Genomic DNA, 20318 nt, shown 5'->3' with positions numbered 1-20318 from the left:
AGGTACTTTCAACCCTCATCAGTACCACGGCTGTTCGATCGTCGTGAAGAGCAGTGACCGCGAGACGACGCTGGTGCGGAAATTATGGATGTGACTGGTAAGGGTGCCTGAAGCTGCCGACCAACGCCTAAAGACACACAGACTTCCAGACTTCCAGTCGACATAACTTCCCGCTGCTCGCCGAGATCTGGTCCGCTCCCAGCGTCCCTACAGGTCACTCGGCTCTGCGTGGGAACCGAGAGTCCGAGACCCGGCAGGACACGCTCTCCACACTAGGAGGTACCTTACCTTCTCACACAGTGTCCAGTAGGCTTTGGGTTAAGGTAGCTCTTGGGTCGAAACTTAATCAGTGCAGACACCACATTGCCGCCTGTCACATGCCAGCGTGTACCAACTAAAGGTACCAAGCCTGCCATAATACTGAGGTCAAGATTAACCTCTTCATTTTTATGCGGCTGCGTCCCTGTTTCCCGAGAACTATCCCGAGTTCCCGACTTGCTGGCACTCGTACATTCCAGACTTTCAAGAAAATGCTTCATCTGGCAAGTCGCGCGTTTAAATGAGAGGCAAAGAACGCATACCGATGTGCTGGAAGCGCGCCACACACTGATGTTCTGAAACTCCACATGCCTTCCACGCGCAAGGTACGACATTGTCAGACTGCAGTTGGCACATGGCCCAACATGCCAAACTCCAACTGTGTGCTCTGACCATTCGCATACGAAAATGGGCGCCTCCACAGTATGGCGAGATTGATGGCTGATCTTCGACATGTCTACTTTCTCTAAAGATTCCCCAGCAATCACTCTAATAACTTACCGCACCTCACCGCGACTGCCACTTCGAGCGCCTGGGGAATGGGAATGCCTACCCCCTGCTTAATTTGATGACGAGTAAGCAGACCTTTCGGAGCATCCTCCTATCATCGATGACGGCAACAACAACAGCAGAGCCTATCGAGCAGTGCCATCGACGATGACACCTAAGACCCAAGACCCAGGCCCACACCCAGACCAGACTTTGAAGATATGGACCAGGTTGTGAAGAAATGCGGTGTTTTCGATTGTTCGCCCTCCCGAAACCATGCCACTGTTCCAGTGGCCGCATCAAACATTCCTCGCATGGCAGCCTCGGGACCATGCTGTAGGGAAGTCAGGATAGCAGAAGGCAATCGACGCAAGGCTATGTCCTCACGCAACGAAAGCCCGTGCTTCGCCGCCAGTGGCGGGAAGATACCTTTAGGAATTCAGCTCCTAGAGGCTGATTTTCCAGATCCAGTCCCGAGCAGTAGACTACTATTGCACCTGCGGAGTGGACATGAAGTCAACTCTACAATACAGCACCAAGACGACACTAGTGTGATCGTACATAGCCAAGTGAAAATGCAAGTGTCAGGCCCATCGACATTATACATATGCACTATGCAGCTAACGAACAGTGATTGCCATCACCCAACATCCATGTACAGCTCGCAAAGCTGCCCCCCCCCCCCGTACCGTCTTCTTAGTGCGCCGATACCCGACATGAAACAGCGTTCACTATCTAAATGTTAGCACCTTGACCTGTACGAGCGTGCTCCAGACTGTATTACTATCTCCCTGCCACAAACGCTGGAGCCGAGCTTGAAAGGCGGGTTTGACCGCTGGCAGAAGAGATAATTGTGCTGTGTCGAGTGTGGGGGTGTAGAATGTTGCCTCGGGGCATTTTGATCCGGGGTCTGCCCAGGCAGTTCTGTAGGTATACACTATACAGGCCATCACCAAGCTTGTATCATCTCACTTTACATGGCATGAATAACACCTCATCTTTCATCCTGCAAATGCCGCCGGTTACATGGTGAAAAGCCGACATTGCGGCGCTGGGTTCGGTCGAGTATCGCCGTCGTGGGCATGGTCGAAGAGCCTCATTCGTGCACCTTCCTCTTCTTCTTCTGCTTCATTAATGATCAGAGCGGCCGAACTTCTATGTCGGGAGGCAGGCGAACGAAAGTCAGGTAGACGTTCCAATGTAGGTGTAACACCGTGCAAAAGAGTGGAGTAAGTGAATTAGAATCGAGGCCGTTGCAGGGGATGGCCGACCGACTACAGCGTCATCCCGCAGTGGAGAGCACATGGAGTTTCACCCGCGCGATAATGCCCATTGCCCATTGCCCACCACGCGAGGCATCCAAAAGGCATCTGTGCATGCATCTTCTCTCCTCTACCTACATGCGCTAATCCGCTGTGCCGCATTGGACTGCATTATTATGAAGACGAATAATGCTGGCATAACGACATCTTGGACGCCCCCGTAGCCACAAGGAGGAGGACTCGGCAAGACCGTTGGTTCTAAATCACCATACGCACCCGACAGGGAGCACAGCATACTCGCACTGTACACGTACGCCGACGGTACCTAGTGGGGCATTGGTCAGAACGGCACATCGAGGACTGCGGGCGGCCATAGCAGCCATATGGCCCGCAAGGCGAGGCAGAGAATCAGCTACGGTATGTCGCGGACGGGCACTCGGTCATCGACGGCACGGGCGACTGATCACAGCTACTACCAGTCCTTCCTCTCGCCAATGCAGCTGGAGGACATAGACTGGGAGTCAACGGGTTGGCCGTAGACAGCAGCAAGTCTCTTCTGTACGTCAGCAACAACTCCATCCCAGTCGCGCGCGCGCGTGTGTGTGAGAGAGAGAAAGAGAGAGGGAGAGATATATATAGAGGGAGAGACACTGGCGGTATAGTGATTGCTAAGTCGCGCCCAGATACTCTGGAGGCCGAGACGGTGTCATATGCGCCTGGGACCTCAATCTCGATTTGAGCAAAAAAGTCACTCCGCCCGAATACGATGCAAAGCTCCCCCCATCCGAACCGACAACCTTCCGCCAACAGGTCCAGGCGCATACCCACTGGATCAACGACATCGCCCTAGCCCACTCGAATCAGGCTCTGGTATCTGCTTCCTCAGACACGACAGTCAAAGTATGGCGACCGGCAGCGCAAGATGCGATACCTCCGCAAACGATTGGCCTGCATAGCGACTATGTCAAGACGTTGGCTGTGCCAAATCCGACTTGCGATTGGGTCGCTAGTGGAGGCTTAGATCGATACATCAACGTGTGGGATCTGAATGGCGGCGGCGAGAAGCTTAAGATCAATGTGGCAGAGGACGAAGTGAGCAGTCTTCTCAGCAAAGAAAAGGGCAGTGTGTATGCACTGGCAGCCACGAACTCGGTTCTTGCCAGCGGTGGACCGGAGAGCACAGTTCGAGTATGGGACTGCAGGACGGGCAAGCGTGTGACCAAGTTGGTAGGACATACGGACAACATTCGGGATATTCTGGTTAGTCAAGATGGCACTACCATCATGACCGCGAGCAGCGATCGCACCGTCAAAGTCTGGAGCACTATTGCTGGACGATGCATGTTCACTCTGACTATGCATGATGCCAGTGTCTGGTCACTCTTCTCTTCCGATCCGGATCTATCTGTCTTCTATTCGAGCGACAAGAACGGGTTGGTGGCAAAGACTGATACACGAGATAAGATCGAGCTGGACGAGGGGATTTCCGTGGCACTCTTCCAGGAGCACGAAGGCGTCCACAAGGTGATCGCTGCGGCAGATCACTTGTGGACGGCGACCAGTCGGCCGAGCATCAACAGGTGGCGAGACATCAACACAGCTTATGCGGAGATCGAGGTTCCCGAAAATTTCCACCCTCCTAGACACGGTTCTGTGAGCATGTCAAAATCGAGATATCCGAGCCCACCGCTCGTGAGAGAGCAGCAGCAGGCACCTATCATAACGCATCGACCTTCCACATCGAAACGCAGGATTCCGCTCAAGCATGCACTTCGGTTGAGCAATACTGCATACTTCCCTACTCCCATTCAGGTCCTGGACGAGTCGCATTCACCTGGCCAACGAAGAGGTACACTAGACGCCGCGACGACAGCAGAAAGCATAGACATGCAGCCCGTTCGTGCTCAGCCAGAGTTGTCGATTGAAGGACAGAATGGGTTGATTAAGCACGTCATGCTCAATGATCGGAAGAGAGTGCTGACACTGGACACCGCTGGAGAAGTTGTCATGTGGGACTTGCTGAAGTGCGTACCTATACGCTCCTTTGGCAAGCGACATCTGGAAGACGTCAAGGACGAAATGACAACAAGCGCGACAGTCGCAAACTGGTGCACCGTGGATACGAGGACTGGAAGCGTAGCTGTAGTCTTGGAAGAAAACACGTGCTTCGATGCAGAGATGTATGCGGACGAGCTGGAACTCGATGACGGCGTGGAGTATCGTGAGGATCAGCGCATCAATCTTGGTAAATGGGTCTTGCGCTACCTGTTCAACAATCTGATCGAAGAAGAAGTCCGTCGAGACGAAGCTTTCCGGGCTCAGTTGCTGAACATTAAGGAGCAGCAACGACTGCAGCGTGACAATGCGCCTACGAGTATTGAGTTGCCTCAAGCGCCAGCGAATGGCTGGCATTCCGATTCGAATGGAGCACAGTCTGCATCTACACCACGGCCTGGCACTAATGGTGGCAAGGTTGCGGCCACGCCTGGCTTCAACATTGGGCTCGCTACCCCGGGCACGGTCAACTCTCCTGTACATGCGAAGCGAGCGTCTCAGCTCGCGACCACGACGGAGGAAGGCTCACCCCTCGAGCATCGGTCATCATCACAATCTCAGCGAACATCTGGGGAGCGCAGCACGGATTACTTCTCGACCAACAGGACTGCAACCGCAGACATGGCCACGCCTGGTGGCGCGTCCCAGCCCGCAACTACTCCTGGGCCTGTTCCCGACCCGGCAACGCCTTCGGGCGAGGAGCCTCCGAAAGAAGGTGGTGCTACACCGGGCAAAGGTCTCTTCGGCAAGAAATTCAGCATGGGTATGTCTTTCAGTGGTATGAAGAAGATTGGTCGTGTCCAGACGAACGACAAGGATAAGCCCACGCCAGTGGAGGAGAAAGAAGAAGTGGAAAGCGACTCTCGATCGAGCAAGACGAGCAATTCTCGATTGATCGAGGACACGTTTCTCGGCACTGTTCAAAAGATCCGCTTCGCCTACGAGGACTCTCTCCAACAACAGGTGCATGCTCAACAGGCCCACGAGAACGGACTTCCGGTGACCCGCAGCTCCATCGACCTGCCTTCTGCCATCAAGCCCAGCGACATCTTGGAGACTCCTCTGCTTCGCCCTCCGGCTAACACGACGATCTTGATTCAAGAAGACCGACCTGAAGCCGGCGGCGTCACCGATCTCTTTGAATGCAAGGTCGGAAATCTCGCATCGCACATTGACAGCATTGAGAAAGCCGCTCCGACGTGGCTCGGTGATGTCTTGCTCCGCAACCAGATTCCGATCAAAGACGTGGTCAAGATATCGTTCATACTGGAACCATGGCAAGACCTCCTGCCGAGTATCGCCTCAGACGGCAACAACCGACTCAACGCCAATCGCATGCTTCGCACGAAAAAGATACTCGCGTACGTGGCGGAGAGAATCGAGCCTGCTTCTGAGAGAGAGGCGACGGACTTGAAACCGGAAGACTACTTGGAGTTGTGGTGTCAGAACCAGGTAAGCTGCATGTCTTCAAACGGTGGAGGGAGTGAGTGGAAAGACACGATGATGACTAACATGAGAACGTGTGTAGATCGTCCCCATCACCATGACCCTTGCCACGATCCGCTCGCACCTGTGGCGTGGAGGCGGAGATGTGGTGTTGTACTATAAAGCGAATGGGAAAAAGCCCATCTTGCACGCACCGCAGGCCACTACGGCAGCGACCGCCTCCAACGCGAGTGAAGGCTCGGAGCACACTGCTACGGGTGTTGTGCCTCGATAGTCGTCTGCTTGCTCAAGTAAGTGGAATGGTGGCTGGTACTGTACATTGATAATGTCTGTAGGTAATGAATGAATCGGAACGGGGATCTCGGAGCTGCTCATCATGGCTCAGCTGTGTGCTGGCACCTTTTAGAGCTACATTAGCTTGGTTGATTGATAAGGGGGCTGGCTACACAAGTGGATCCTCACTGCATATACATATATATATATATGTACCTTATGCATACATCCTCTTAGCTTCTGCTTCTTCTTCTTCTTCTGTTCCGCTTCCGTTTTGCAGATCATCGCCATTTTAAGAAAAAAAGTATTAATCTAACCCCTTGATAAATATACCGTATACGAGGTACATAAGGTCGGGTATGATTCTCTTTTTTTTCCCGGTATCCCCGCAAGGTAGAGCAGGAGGTAGAGTAAAAAGTATAATAGATTACATGTATACATGGTAATAGCACTAATATTTATTACCTACATATATACCAAACCCACTCCCTTGGGATTTTTTGATTTTCTTCTCTTGCTTTGTTTCTTTCTCGTAATTATCTATCCGTGTTGCCTACCTAGTGCACTTTCGCTTTCGCAAGCGTGAGGGAGAAAAATTGAGGACTGCTAGTTACTATGGGTGGTTTTTTTTTAAAAAAAAAAGAAAAAAAGGGAAAAGCTGGGAGGTGCCAAGGGGAAAAGATAGAAATGAATAAGTGGATTGAATCTTTCTCCTTTTTCTCGAGTCTCTTTTGTCTAAATGTTTCACGCAAGAAAGGATGTCTGGTATATACACGTCTGTCTCCCGCTCTCTCTCCCTCCCTCTCCCTCTCTCTCCCTCTCTCTCTTAGGGATGTAGATGTATGTATAGAGATATCTATATCTATCTATGTTTATTCGTCAATCTATCTATTAGACAACTAGTATGTAGGGTTGGTGTATATATGTGCATATATGTCCTGATAGGATATGACGATGATTTGATTGACTTGATAATGATTTACTGATTTGATTTGATATATAGATAACGTAGTAGAATCTAAAATTTCGTCGAATAATTGGTTGAGGGGGGGCATGATGATGTCGTTCAGGTTCGTTAAAAGAAAAGTTGCAAAAAGAGAGAAGAGTGTGTATGTGTTTGCAATGCTTGAGCTCGATTGATGCATGGAAAAAATAGGTAGGTAGGTAGGTAGGTAGATGGATTATTATGCAAAAGATCGATCTCATATAATGCAATTATCGGGCTCTGCCAAAAAAAAAAGATGACAAACTTCTAAATCATGCCTCCCGAGCCATTATAGACACCTTGCTGAAGGGTTTCCGGAGGCATATTCGCTCGGATTTCTTTCGGGTTGCGATATCCAGTTGAGCTCTGACTGCGAGAGGGAAGCGTCATGACAGGTGGAATGCTGGTCTCGTTGAGTTTACTTTCTGGGCCATGCGTGGGGGCAGGAGGTGGAGGAGGCGGAATGGGAATTTGGCCTTGGTTCTGTGCGGCCATGGCCTGCTCGTAAGGGCTTTGGGCACGTTGTTGAGAGAAACTCTCATGACGGACATGGCCGGTGTATCCTGGCATCGGGGGGAGCACGGTCTCGTAAGGCGCAGGAGCAGCAACAGTAGGAGGTGATTTGGCTCGAGATTTAGAGCTGCTTCGCATGCGATCGCCGAAGCCACGCATCCAGCTTCCGCTGGGCGCATTCTTGCGGTGCTGTGATGGAGAGGTTGTCTGCGCTCGCTCCATGGGCATCGGCAGCGTGGGACCCGGAGAGTCGGCTCCATGCTCATCGATGGCAATGTTAATCACGCCAGAACCACTCCGCTGATGCTGATACATGGTCGGCGGCGGCGGTGGAGGCGGCGGACCCGCAAGATGTTGCAGCTCGGCGAGCATAGGCGGTGGACCCATGTCGGCTTCGGGGATGATGATGACCTGGTCTTCGTCGTATAATGCAGCATCAATGCTGATGGGCTGCTCATCAAATTTGATGTTGACATCTGGTGGCGAGATCTTTCGAACATGGCCGCGACCGGCAGACAATCGGCGGTTGGAAGATGGGAGGGTGGGCTTGTACAGCGGGTGCACTTGTGACTGGTTTTCAGGAGGAGCTGATGCAGAGCGCGAAGGCAAGGCTTGACCCTTTTGGCCAAAGACAGTCGCAGGCAGGAGTGGGCCGATCGAGTCGCTGCTTTCCGAGAGTGTAGAGTGTTGCACTGACGACAACAACGAAGGCTGCTGATCTGACGACGACATTTGACTGAGTGCCGAACCAGTGACCTGACTGAGACTGCTACCAAGGGAAGATAGTTCGCTGTACTGGCCCGGTATTCTCGGAACGGGAGGGTCGCCATCTCGTTCGTTGGGGTCACTGCTCATGTAGCGCGGATGCCGCATGGCACGAGGAGTCGCTGGGAGTCCGATCGGTGCAGATGGCGTCGATGTTCCCGTGACTTTTGCTTGGTTGTTGTTGTTGTTGTTGTTGTATCGCGCCATCACATCAGGATCAACCGTGTGGCTTCTGGCCATGGATTCGTACGTGGTGGGGCTCTCACCGAGGTCCGTGTGGTATCGTGGTGGCATTGGCGGTCGACCGGCAGCGAGGAGGTCTCCCGGTAGGGGTATGGACGGTGCAGATGGTCTTCGGGCCAACGAACGCCTCCTTGCTTCGAGTTCCTGAGCAGCAATTTGCTTCCTCGTCATGTTACGGGCACGAGGCTGTCCCGCCACAGATGCAGGAGGCTCTGACGTGTCGAGGGACACTCCGCCAGCCTGAGCACTCAAGCCAAAAACGTCGGAAGCGTTGGCGATGATCTGTTCGCCTTGAGCGCTAGGCCTACGGCTGCTCGAACGCTCTGGCAGAGCACGACTTGCTTGTCTACGAGACTGCAGATCATCGCCTGGCTGGCGGCTAATGCTGCGAGCTCGCATACGAAAGCCACGAGTCTCCTGTTGCGCATCGTCGTCGTCTGCCTCACCAAAGCGCTTGGACGACAGGGTGGGCAAAGAAGGAGAACGAAGCGGAGGCTCGATCTCACGATTCTGGCTTCGTCCTCGCTCGCCACCAAGTTGCAGCGGAGCTAATCCTCCAATAAGTGCGAATTTGTCCGCTGCACGGCTTTGCGCCTTCTCAGCCGATTTCCGCTTCGTCCTGCCACTACGCTGCGATTCGGTCGGCGACGCGATGTTCATCTTGTAGAAGTTCTCATCGTCAGTCGTGGCAGGTTCCGGTTGGATTTGCTGTGCACCACTGCTCGCCTGAGCAATCTCTTCCGGTGACATGGGCACTGGCGATGAAGGCGAACGTTTGGCCGGTTTGATATAACGAACATCTTTTCGTCCCTCTGATCGTTCCCGCATTCGACTGCTCGTCCGACCAGATCGGCTTTCACCTCGTTTCCGGCTGCGGTTGCGCTGTCTACTCTGAGCTCTGGAGGAAGCTCGCACTTCGCGAGCTGTGACTCGTGCTTCTTCGACACTGCTGATATACGCATCGATGGCCCGTCCTTTGCCACTTCTCGTGCTACCATCTGTGATGGGACTGAACGCGCCCTGTCGACTCCGGCTACTCGCATCGGTGCTTGGTCCTGGAGACAGGGCATCAGTATAGGCTGTATCCATGATTTCGACTTGAAGCCCTCCTAGCTTGCGTTCTCGAGGACTGTCAGACGTGCGAGGTTCGGCTTTCAGCCGGGAGAAGACGCCTTGTGCTGGAGATGGGAGGTGGCCATCATCCACATCCGGAGCGCGCCTCATCACATCATGATGACCCTGTCGTACCGCGCTGACGGGGTCCGCTGATGGATCGCGACGCGCCAGATTCGGAGTTCTTGAGGAGCTCTTCTCACGAGCGGCTGTCATGGGAGTGGCCAGCTCGGCAGCTTCCTGTTTGGCTCTTGCGATATCATCGCGGGATGGCAATCGTTTCCGTGATTGGTATCCTCCCGGAGTTGCAGTCCTGGCGGTCGATGGCTCACGAGTGGCTCTCATCGCTTTCCACGGAGCGACTCCCCCAGGGGATAAAGCAGACTGGGCAATCGGAGTGACGCCGAGGGCGGTATTGAGTGGCCTGGCTGTGCCACCTTGGCCTGACACCGGAGCGCCTTGGTCGCCGAAGGATGTGATGAGCTTGAGAGACGCATTCTTGGCTGTTAATCGAGCCGACGCAGATCGAGAGGGCGGTGAAAGAGGCGGACTGGTCATTCCTCCAGCGCTCAGAGGCTGCATGAAACGCTCTTGCTGCGCCGCATAGACTGCGTCTTGAGATCGTGGTGAGAACCATGGCTCCGAAGTTTCCACGCTGGTGCATGAAAAGCACCTGACAGCCAACTCCGGTTGACCAGACGTGACCGCTGCTTCGCCCCATTTGCGAATGAGATACGAGATCCGCTGCCAGTCCGAAGGCGACGTGAGACAGGCGAGTAGAACCGATTCCAGCCAATACTGCTGTGAAACGTACACTTCAATGGCATCGTCGTGCTCGCCCAGCCCGAGCAAAATCGCCACAGCCGGATGGATGTCTCCCTTCTCCAGGAGACGCTGCACAAAAGCCTCGCCCACCTTCTTTTGCGAGTCTGCCCCAATGGAGCTCAGTGCGAGAAGCATCCAGTCCGAAGATGTCATGGATTCCGACCCAATCATCGAGGCCATACTGTCTGCACCCATGTCGCCGAGCCATTTGGCAAGTAGCACAGCTGCTGCGGAACCAGGCCGGTGTCGAGACATTTCATCCTGTAATAAACTTTGTACACTGTCATTCCAGCCAAATACCACACTGAGCATTTCGGATAGCAGCAGATCCGGAGTTCTTGCGGCATTCCCATACTGCGGCGTTCTAAAAGCAACGTCTCGAAGGCGAGCCTTGATCGTGGGGAAGAGGTCCATCAGTGCTGTCTCTTGCGCTTCTTCTGGACTTCGCAATATCTCCCGCCGCAGATTGGAGGATCTTCGTGTGTGACGAGCTGCGGATGCAGATGGCAGAGAAGACGCGACGGATCGAATCGACATGCTTTCATGCCCCATCTTCGGAGGTGGTCCAAAGGAGAACTCGGTGCCGTCGTACCCAGCGTCAGAGGACGCCCTCGAAGAATCCGGTCGATCGTATAGATACTGGCGCTGACGCCTTCGCCCTGAGCTCTTCGAACTGGTAGATGATGATGCTTGACTGGAATGAGGACTGAGTGGCATGACCTTGTCACGAATTTCAGACTCCAACGCATCGAGCGAGTCCATTTCCTTGGCAATCTTCTGCAATGGTGACATTGCCGCACTCTCGTCTGCACTGCTCTCATTATCGGTAAAGGTAAACGGAATCTGCTGATCGATGCTCAATGACCTCCCGGACTCTGCATATGGGTTCTTGCGTTCCTCGAGCATAGTGGGCGGCGTCGGAGGTGTATTTGCGGGTGCATGCTGTGCGTTGGCGACCTGCATTGGAGTGGAGCTGGGGTTAATGTCATACTGGAAGACAGCGTGATTGCGGCCCAGCGCGAACAGCGTTGCAGTGGGACCATAGTTGGCAATGCCAGTCACACCATCGCAGGTTGGGATGATTTCGTAGGTGACTTTCTTGGTACGAACGTCCCAAGAGCGTGTTTCACTATACCATGCAATTAGCGCACACACAAGGAGATACGACATACCGCCACCCAACTGAAGGGTGCACGTGGCAATCTCGAGTGCCACCAAAGCCACTCACCCGTCGGCATATTGCACAATCCGGCCGTTCTTCGACCACGCAAACCAGCATGGGCCAGACTGCTGCACTTCTGGTCTCTGCAGGACTCGAATGATGTTGGGAGTTTCTCCATGCTGTGCCTTGGGTACACTCCACACTCGCAGATCGCCATCTGCTGTTTGCGTAGCAAGCATATCCGTCTTCTGCTTCGACGAAGATCCATGCCAGGCGAGATCTGTGATCCGTGCAGGCGATCGTGTGGTATTGAGTGTATGCAGTATCGTGAATGAAGGCTGTAGAGTGGCGATTAATATCGAGCCATTCAGGTACCCAATCGCAAACGTTCTGCAATCTGATGCTGGCGCAATTGCAGTGATAGGATCGAATATCGTGCGTGCCGAGACATGTTCCGATGTGGAAGGTTCGAAAAGGATGATGTTCCCTTGATCGTTTGCTGTACACTATCAGTTGCTGCAAATCTTCCGCTACTCCCATACAAAGCCTGCATACCAAATGCAATGTTGCCGTTGCGCATAAAGCTCGCGACTCTCATGTGTTCATAAGCAGAAAAGCGTGCCACTTCTCCGCCACTGAGGATATCCCAGACAATGGCAGTCTTGCCCACGTCGAAGCTGACTGCCAACCGACCTGATCCTCGTTCACTGACATTGTCCACAGCAATCCATAGCACATCCTCCCGATGCAGCGCAAATCGCCTTTCGATTGTTAAAGTATCATGATGTAGGACGAGAATTTGGCTCCGTTGGGCGTATAACAGGAAGGATGCGGTCGCTGCGCAAGGTTCGAATGCCGAGTCGCCATTGTCAGGTGTGAGACTAGCTGGCGGGGGAGTCTGTCTTATTCCTCCCGAACGCTTCGACGTTGTCGATCTGGTCGAGTGGGACCTCTGCCGCGACACTTGACCGGAGGACATGATGCGTTGCTGTGAGTCTTGGGGGGATGAATGATTAGTCGGGCTCTGCACACACACTTTTCAACATGGCCCGGTAGTAGTAGTGGTGGTGGTGGTGGTGATGGTGGGTGTAGTTGTCAAAGCAGGTGTCTCCTCCAGCACGGAACCTCGACCAGATGAAACATTTTGTAGGCAGCAGAGAGAGGAAAGCATACGACGTACCCAGACATGCGCGCTATATCAAGTGAAGTCACACTTGTGTTCCTCGAGCGGCCACAAATGCTTCTCGAGAAGCTCTCGTGCGCTTAGGACCCGCTACCGCGAACAGGACCCTGGTCAGTGTCGCAGCACACGATGCATGCAGCCGAGCTGCTGGGTGAGGATTGAGAGGGCACACTGAACCACGGCCTGCAGGTGGGAGCAGATGGGAGCGGGTACAAAGAATGCAGGAAGTGCGTGTGAAAAGGGCAGTTCTGCACGGGATGTAGTCTGGGAGCGTAGGTAGGCTGTTGTGTGAACAGAGAGAGGGTGAGAGGGAGAGAGAGAGAGAGATAGCTCGGCGCGTAGATGGTTGAGCAATGAGGAGAGCACGATGCCTCCATACCACACAGGCACACACCCCGTGAGGAACGACCAATGCAGGGTAGTTCGGAGAGAAAGCGGCTAAGTAAACGAGGTGTCTGAAAGGCTGGGAGCAAGACACCTATGAAGAGGCAAAGGGCGACGAATGGTCGACTATTCGTCCAGCAGACAGACGCCATTGGGCCATCCGAGGCCAGCGTGAGTGGCCCTTTTGGCCCGCCCAGAAGATGAGGAGTGGGCCTATTCTTGATGGCTTCCACGCAGGACGGACGTGTTTCATGTGCTGGATTGCTATAGCGTGCATGGAGAGACTCCAGTCGAAGAGAGGAGAGACGAGCAGGTGCAGTGCGAATTGCTTGGAATATGGAACGCAGCCCTGTGATTGGTCCAGCTCAGCGCTTACACAAAAGCCTCGTTCGTCCCGAGCCTGTCAACGTGGGCGCCGCTTCGTGATATATATCAACCAGCACGACGACGTGATCGAGACTTTTCCCCAGAGCCGTCCCTCTCATCAATCAGCACGCCCGTCCGCCCGCCCGCCCTCCCGCCGTCATGAATCATGAATCGTGCGTGCGTGCGAGCGAGCGAGCGTGTCTTTTCCAACCGCCGCTGTGGGTGCGGAGCGCGAGCAGCGGCATCTTTTCCACGAGGACTTGGCCGGGGCGGTGAGGTCGCATAGGAACCGACCGGCTTGGTACGACGTATCTGTTCCCAGGGCAGTGGCATGGCAATAAAGAGTCCTTGCAGCGGACTGCACGTTTCTGTTGGCCTGTGCAGTTCATCACTCACTACTCACTCGGTGAGAGATGGACCTGAGGCAGCACGCTGCAAATAGCTGGCTGCCACAGAGCACACTAGGAGGTAGGTAATATTCTACTGGTGCCGCTCCCCCGGCATCCCTAATGCGGTGCGCGCATTGCTGGATTCGCTGCCCATCGTTATATTGCTTTCCAGCCGGCCTCGTGCTGCCTGCCGTAGTTCGTGACGGCGTTACATGTCCACCGCGACTTCCAGTAGCAGCGGCCGTGAAGAGTTGGCGTTGGCGTTGGGAGTTTGCTGTCTTGCCAATCGTGGGCGCTGCCGACCTCCAGTGTCCAATGTTGCGCGACCGCAACTACGTGCCCTACACCATCACGCCTCATCACGTCGAGGCGAGAAGGGAGTGCGAACAGTGCGAACAAATGAAAATCGATAATGACAATGATGATGATGATGATGACGATGATGGATGGTGGTAATGATGATAATATAATGCACGTTCGTTAAATCCATCACTGTCGCTATATGGGTATCGTCGCCTAAAAAACCAATACAAAATGCCGTTTAGCGCCTGGCTTGGCACATTAAAGTCCTCCCGTCATTCATCACTCCTGGTGCTTCGTCATCTGGCACACTCGACGTGTACTTGCATATCTCATTGTTGAATTATTGAGCGTTCCAGGCGCTCTCATTCGGTACACCCTCTCTCCCTCCCTCCCTTTTCACTGTTTCCATCGCGCTTCCATGAGAGCCTGGCCACGCCAGCTGTCTCAGCACCGCTGTCCGGACCATGTGCCGGCGGCTCTCGCGTGACAATAATGATGAGTTGTCACTGCGTGTACTTGTCCCATACATGAGTGAGGCTGCAACAAACACGACTCATCGGATTCACGCTCTCGCCAAGCCCGACCGAGCGTCTGGTCTGTGGCCTGAGCATCACGTGTCAAAATGAGTGGGTCACACTCCTGGTGTCGCAGCTCCCCCATCACATGCTGGTGGACGGTGATGCCAGTTCGTTGATCATTCGTCCTCGGTTGTTGAACACCACTGCATGTTCCAGATCACAAGTCGATCACTCCTTCTTGCTGATCTCGGAGCTACTGCGACGCTTCTTCTTCGACTCGGTGGTTCTGCAACTCCGTGGCTTGATGGCAACGACCGGAGGCAAAAGAGGTCTTGCGAGCCACGCTTGGGCTTGTCGTGGAGGTGGTGGAGGCTCGCTCAAGTAGTATTCATCATCGTTGCCAAAGAGGTCCGCATCGCTGATGTAGGCGTTTGGTCGATCTGTCAGTCTTCTCGACGCGTAACCAGTACATGAGGAATATGGGTCAGCGAGATTCGTTGTTGTCGCTGTTGGTGTGGTTGATGATGTTGATGTTGATGCTGGTGCAGCTGTCGATGTTGTTCCCGATGACGAGCTGTTGCGATGTGTTGTTGATGTCGCTGAACACGACGCCGAAGAGGCGGTTGAAGCGATGGACATTCCACGCGTTGGCGACATCGATGGCGTCGAGCACTGGCTGGAGAAATAAGACGACATGTCGGTAATGTGTGTCTGAAGGTTGGAATCGTTGCTGATGGAGCAATCGGCGGTTACCAGGTATAAGTAAGGTCGCCGGTGGGCAGCGGACAGTAGTAGTGCGTCGACGGTAAGAAGTGTATGACTGCGTGCACCTGCTATATATGGCAGAGCCGGTGGCAGTGGTCAGTCAGAATGTCACCCTCGCAGGCAGGGTTATCAAGCGACGAGTCCGATTCCGGAAGGCGAAGGATGACAAAAAGGCGTATGATGAGTCGCTCCCCGGGGATTCCACCAGACGGAGGCGCTGGAACGGGAGGGAGTATGATATATAAACCTGACCGCAGCTGCTGCAAGCCCAATCAGTCACTTTTTTTGTCCAGACACGACGGGGCACGGCGAGAGCAGGATCCTAGATTATGAGCAGGAGCAGCAGCAGTGTGGCAGCGTGCTGGCCGGCATGGGATTATCTCGCTTTTTGCCTTGAGCCTTGGTCCCACTCCGAAACAAGGCCCTCGGTATATTTCCACACTGATTACCGGCTACCGGACTCTACCTGGCCTGGCCTGGGCCTGGCCTTGGTGGCTTTTGCCTGGCCTTGCCCTCTTTTTGCATACCGACTTCTCCCTCCGACCTTCAGCCTATATCATCGTCATCACATCGCGCAGCTGAGCAATGAGCATCACATGCATGCCATCGACGACAACGACGACGACGACGACGTCGACGGCTCTCGCTCTCTCTCTCTCTCACCGGCCCACTCGCTCGCTGCTCCGTCCCACCACCCGCCGCGTCCTGCACACCGCAAACCGTATCCCACTGACAGCGCGACATCGTCTACGCCACGTCGTCGGGTGCGGTCAGCGATAGACTGGTGACTTGCTGCACCACGCCGAGGCCTTCACATGGTGCTCGGCAAGCGCAGGGAAAGTTTATCCCTCCATGTACCGTAGGGTATGCTAGCAGGCTTGCACGTACCCGCTTCCGCCCACATGGGCCATGGCATGGGGTACCGCGCGCGGATCGGTGGAGCGACAGCTGCTGCCGCCGGTCAACCAAGCCACCAAACAGGCTACGGCAGCTGGCTCCTCTCCCTTCCCTCCTCGCACTAAGAGGGAGGAAGTGAACACCACCCGTACCACCCGTACCACCCTCCTCACTGCACTGCCGGGGAAATGAATTGAGAAATCTGTCCCTCGTCCGACTTCCCACGACGCCCACGTTCCCCGGCGGGGAAGAGAACAGGAATTACCAGCCTCCAAGGCTGAGTCTGGCCACAGCCCAGCCCAGGTGGTATTCCGGTCGCGGAACCAGAATAGGCTCCGATCTGTCTCGCAGCTCGCTGGGCGGATGCAAAGGGATTACACGCAGCCTCCTTCGCTGACTACCTACACTCTGTACCTACCTACTCGCACTGCACTGTGGCATGCTTGACCGCCACCTCACACGACGTCACAGTATACCAATTTGCCGAACCTACCGTTTTTCTTGCTTGTTAACTTTCGCGCACCACACACACAGGCTGTGAAGACAAAGACGACGACATGTCCGCCATCGAGCTTAGTGCGCGAATCTGTATGATGTTTCCGATGCGCGGCGACTTGTCGCACGGTGCCGCGGTCAACCACACCACACCGGATTCCGACTAGATCAGGCTTACTACTGAAGATACAGAATCAGACCACCGCTCTTTCAGATCACGTCGAGACGAGATGCGTGGAGAGCGATATGATGATGATGATGATGATGATGATGGCATGTGCGCAACACCTCTGAGAGCGTGGACTCTCAACACCAATCTTCATTGCTCTCACATCCAAAGGCAGAGTCAGGAGAGTCACAGTGCTTGCGGTACCATGACCCTTTTCCCAAGAAAAATGGCACTTTGCACCTTGAGAGTCTGAAACCTTTCCGAGCATCCTTGACATTCCGGGGACCTACAACCGATCCATGACTTTAGATCCGCGGACCGCGCCTACTAGTCTTCACAGTCGGAAGTGCAAAGAAAGAGTCTGTAGGAGGTACTTGTCGTCGAGACTTGTGACCTCTCATCGTGCGGTGGTATGATGAGATGCTCATAGGTAAGCTTTCGACGACATCCCTCCACTCCAACTGTATCGAGCTTGAGCATCCTTTGTTGTCGTGCAACGACTGCATGAGGTTCATCACATCAAAGTGTATGTGCCGTCAATCACTTCACCTGGGAACGCGCTCTAGGCCTCGGGCCGCACTCGCTTCGAGCGCTTTGACCACGGTATGGCCTCAGTTTCCACGAACAGGTAAGGTACGTACTGTAGATGGCAGTCAAGATACTAGCGAGAGCCGACCAGGAAAACATCACAGTACCTCCTAGTGTAGTAAAGGGTACAGAGGATGGCTACTCATTATCCGACTGCGAAAGCGCGGGTTTCGAGTACATACTACAGGTACCTCCTCACGGACATCAATAGGCATCCGGCGCCGAGCACGCCCCGACCCATGACGTGCACGAGAAGCAGGGGACATGTCAACACTCACATCAGCGAGCAGTAATACATGTATGCAGAGAGTGTCTCAGACGCACTTGATTTGGATTGCGCTGCGGCTGCTCGTCATTTTCTCCAGTTTTTCAGCGGCAATGTCAATCAATGGAGACGGGCCACTCTTCATGACATCAAGCGGCGCATCCCATTTTCGAAGTGCAGGTGAGACATGATGACCTACCATACAGGCATGTTGATGTACTAGGGCGTGCAGACTGGCGAGAAAGTGTATACACAAAGAAAAAGAGGCAGTGTTCATAAGCCAGGAATCCCCAGCAGCGTATAGGAGTTAGGTACTGTGCCGCCCACCGCCCTACCTCGGGAGGTAGCAGGTGAAAATTGCCGTGAAGAAGCTGCAGAGGTCAGACACAAAAAGGTCCACTTCTTCAAGAGGGCAACACCGTAACAAAGTAAAAAAGGCCCCGTAGGGCTGGGGGAGAGGAGATTATGACCGGGTTTCCCGGTCGCATGCCGTAGTAGGACAGTAAAAAGGGCTTTCCGACCCTAGAAGATACTGTAGTGGCGGTTTCGGGAACATCTCTGCTGATTTGATAGTTCCCTTATAATAATTCCCAACATGAGCACACCCTTCCTTTGCACCAATCGTCTATTCTGCGCGTACAAATGTACCTGCGCACACATTCCTGCAAAACAGCATGTAAATGCAGATGCAGATGCAAATGCAAATGCAGTCCTCGTCCAACCTGCATCGTGCCACATCCAACCATGCCAACAACTACACCTATTCTGGAAGAAGTTTTTTTTTTTTTTCTTCGTTTTTTTCCTGCTTTCTATAATCTCCAATCCCTCCCAGCCCACACCACACCCCTATCTAGGTACCTACCTTATCATGCCAGCACTCTTATCACTCCCGTAGTTCAGCCATGACCCTAATCCTCCCTTTTCTCTTGTTCTCCTTCTCGAACGACGTGCTACGTAACTAGTTCACAGGCATGTCTGTACTGTGTGTACTTGTAGCGTTTGTACTGTTTGTACTGTATACATGCTCGGCCCTATTCAACTTGTCAATTCCAAGTTACATGTTACATGAGGTAGGTATGTATTCGAACTAGGTCTATTCCCCCAAATGTGCCGCTGCGGCTGCTAGGAGGGTTTATTCGTTTGTTCGTTTTTTTTCGTTTCGTTTCGTTTCGTTTGTTTGTTTGTTTGTTTGCTTGTTTGTTGACAAGGTAAGGTAGAGGAGATTGGAAAGACGGGATAGGGGTTTGTTTTCTATTCTACGAGCTTTTTCAATCTTGTATACCTTACATTTCTTTTTTCTTCTAGAGGAGGTAGAGTCTATATACCTACCTACCTACCTAGGTAAGGTCAGGTCAGGTACAAATGAATTGGCCGAATGATAGGGTAAGTAGTAGCTAGTTAGGTAGAAGAAGAAGAAGTAAAGAGAGAGAGAGGTAAGGTAACTATCTACTATACTACTGTATTTACCTGACTACTGCACCTACTCTAATTTTCCACTCTAGGTACTAGTAAGTAGCTTGAATTAATCTTGAATAGTCTTGAATTGTCTTGACTACCTATTTGACTAAGGTAGTCTTGACTCTATAAGGTACTACTGTACCCTACCTGACTTTTTGTTTCCTTCTCGTCTGCTATAGTAACTTTTTCCTTCTTGTCTCGTGTCCCTTTTTACCTTTTCCCTTCTTTTTTTTCTTGTATACTTTTCCCTTTTTTCTCAAACTTTCTTCTTGCATGCATACCATCTAACGATCTTCGATCTGTTAGCTACCTACATTAGCTGTCCCTTGCTTACAGGTATTGTGCAAATTTCGGCGTGTTTGTGATGACTTGATAAGAGTCGCATAGTATTAAGGTACCTACCTACCTGAGGTCAGGTCAGGTCAGGTAGGGAGGGAGGGGATCTCCTCATCTTTTCCTCTTCCTACTTTGTTGGGGGTGTGAGGAGGGCGGGATGAGGGTGATGGGTTGGGTGGAGTGGGATGAGGATGGGATGAGTACATGTGTGTTGGGTGTGTTGGGTGTGTTGGGTGTGTTGGGTTGGTCAGGTTGCTGTCAGGTTTTGAGAAGTATACACCGAGCAGGAAAGGTTTGTACCTACCTCAGGTATGTATCTGCAAGTCTGGAAGTCAACAGATAGATGCATGTAGGGAGGTATATAGAGCTTTGATGAAAACGCACCATGTTGCATGTACTGTATACATGCAGGAAAGCACACCATGCAAGGAGTACGTACCCAAGGTATCCCCAACACCAACTGAGCATACATATATTTTGTTACAGATCACGTGCTCAACTGTAATGGTCGAGGTGAAATCCCATTTCCTCCACTATCCATTCCTTAGTCTCTATCCATTCACGAGGCCCTAGTTAGAATTTGGTGGTGGTCGTCCACTCGCTTCGGCAACGAGCGATTTGCTGCGCATGATCCTAAGTCCAAAGGAAACCTTCAGCCGAGCAATCGGGCAGAGAACCTTTGGCCATGAAATGGCTATGCTGGATGAGTCTTGTGGGTGGCGGGATGGGGTGGAGGGTGTAGATGGGATGACA

At 53.1% G+C, this 20318-nt stretch overlaps 3 protein-coding genes across 3 annotated transcripts; 1 reads left to right on the top strand and 2 right to left on the bottom strand.

Moving 5' to 3' along the window:
* The first annotated feature begins 2168 nt into the window (after positions 1-2168).
* On the top strand, positions 2169-6076 carry SEPMUDRAFT_151612 (WD40 repeat-like protein). Its single transcript, XM_016906926.1, has 4 exons — positions 2169-2486; positions 2549-2627; positions 2753-5576; positions 5653-6076. Exons 1-4 carry the CDS (start codon positions 2453-2455, stop codon positions 5842-5844), a joined length of 3129 nt encoding a protein of 1042 aa, XP_016757796.1. The 5' UTR covers positions 2169-2452; the 3' UTR covers positions 5845-6076.
* A 746-nt stretch (positions 6077-6822) lies between these two features.
* Positions 6823-12889, bottom strand: SEPMUDRAFT_151611 (uncharacterized protein). The gene is made up of 4 exons (XM_016906925.1): positions 12630-12889; positions 12005-12437; positions 11516-11948; positions 6823-11416 (listed from the first exon to the last, which is right to left on the bottom strand). Exons 2-4 carry the CDS (start codon positions 12426-12428, stop codon positions 7096-7098), a joined length of 5178 nt encoding a protein of 1725 aa, XP_016757795.1. The 5' UTR covers positions 12429-12437; positions 12630-12889; the 3' UTR covers positions 6823-7095.
* Positions 12890-14250: 1361 nt separating this feature from the next.
* On the bottom strand, positions 14251-15636 carry SEPMUDRAFT_151609 (uncharacterized protein). Its single transcript, XM_016906924.1, has one exon. The coding sequence runs from the start codon at positions 15286-15288 to the stop codon at positions 14821-14823; it is 468 nt and encodes a 155-aa protein (XP_016757794.1). The 5' UTR covers positions 15289-15636; the 3' UTR covers positions 14251-14820.
* Positions 15637-20318: the final 4682 nt, after the last annotated feature.

Source organism: Sphaerulina musiva, assembly GCF_000320565.1.
Source record: "Sphaerulina musiva SO2202 unplaced genomic scaffold SEPMUscaffold_10, whole genome shotgun sequence".
NCBI classification, from domain to species: domain Eukaryota; kingdom Fungi; phylum Ascomycota; class Dothideomycetes; order Mycosphaerellales; family Mycosphaerellaceae; genus Sphaerulina; species Sphaerulina musiva.
The sequence above is the reverse complement of the archived record's forward strand: the minus strand, read 5'-3'. Positions and strand labels throughout refer to the sequence as shown.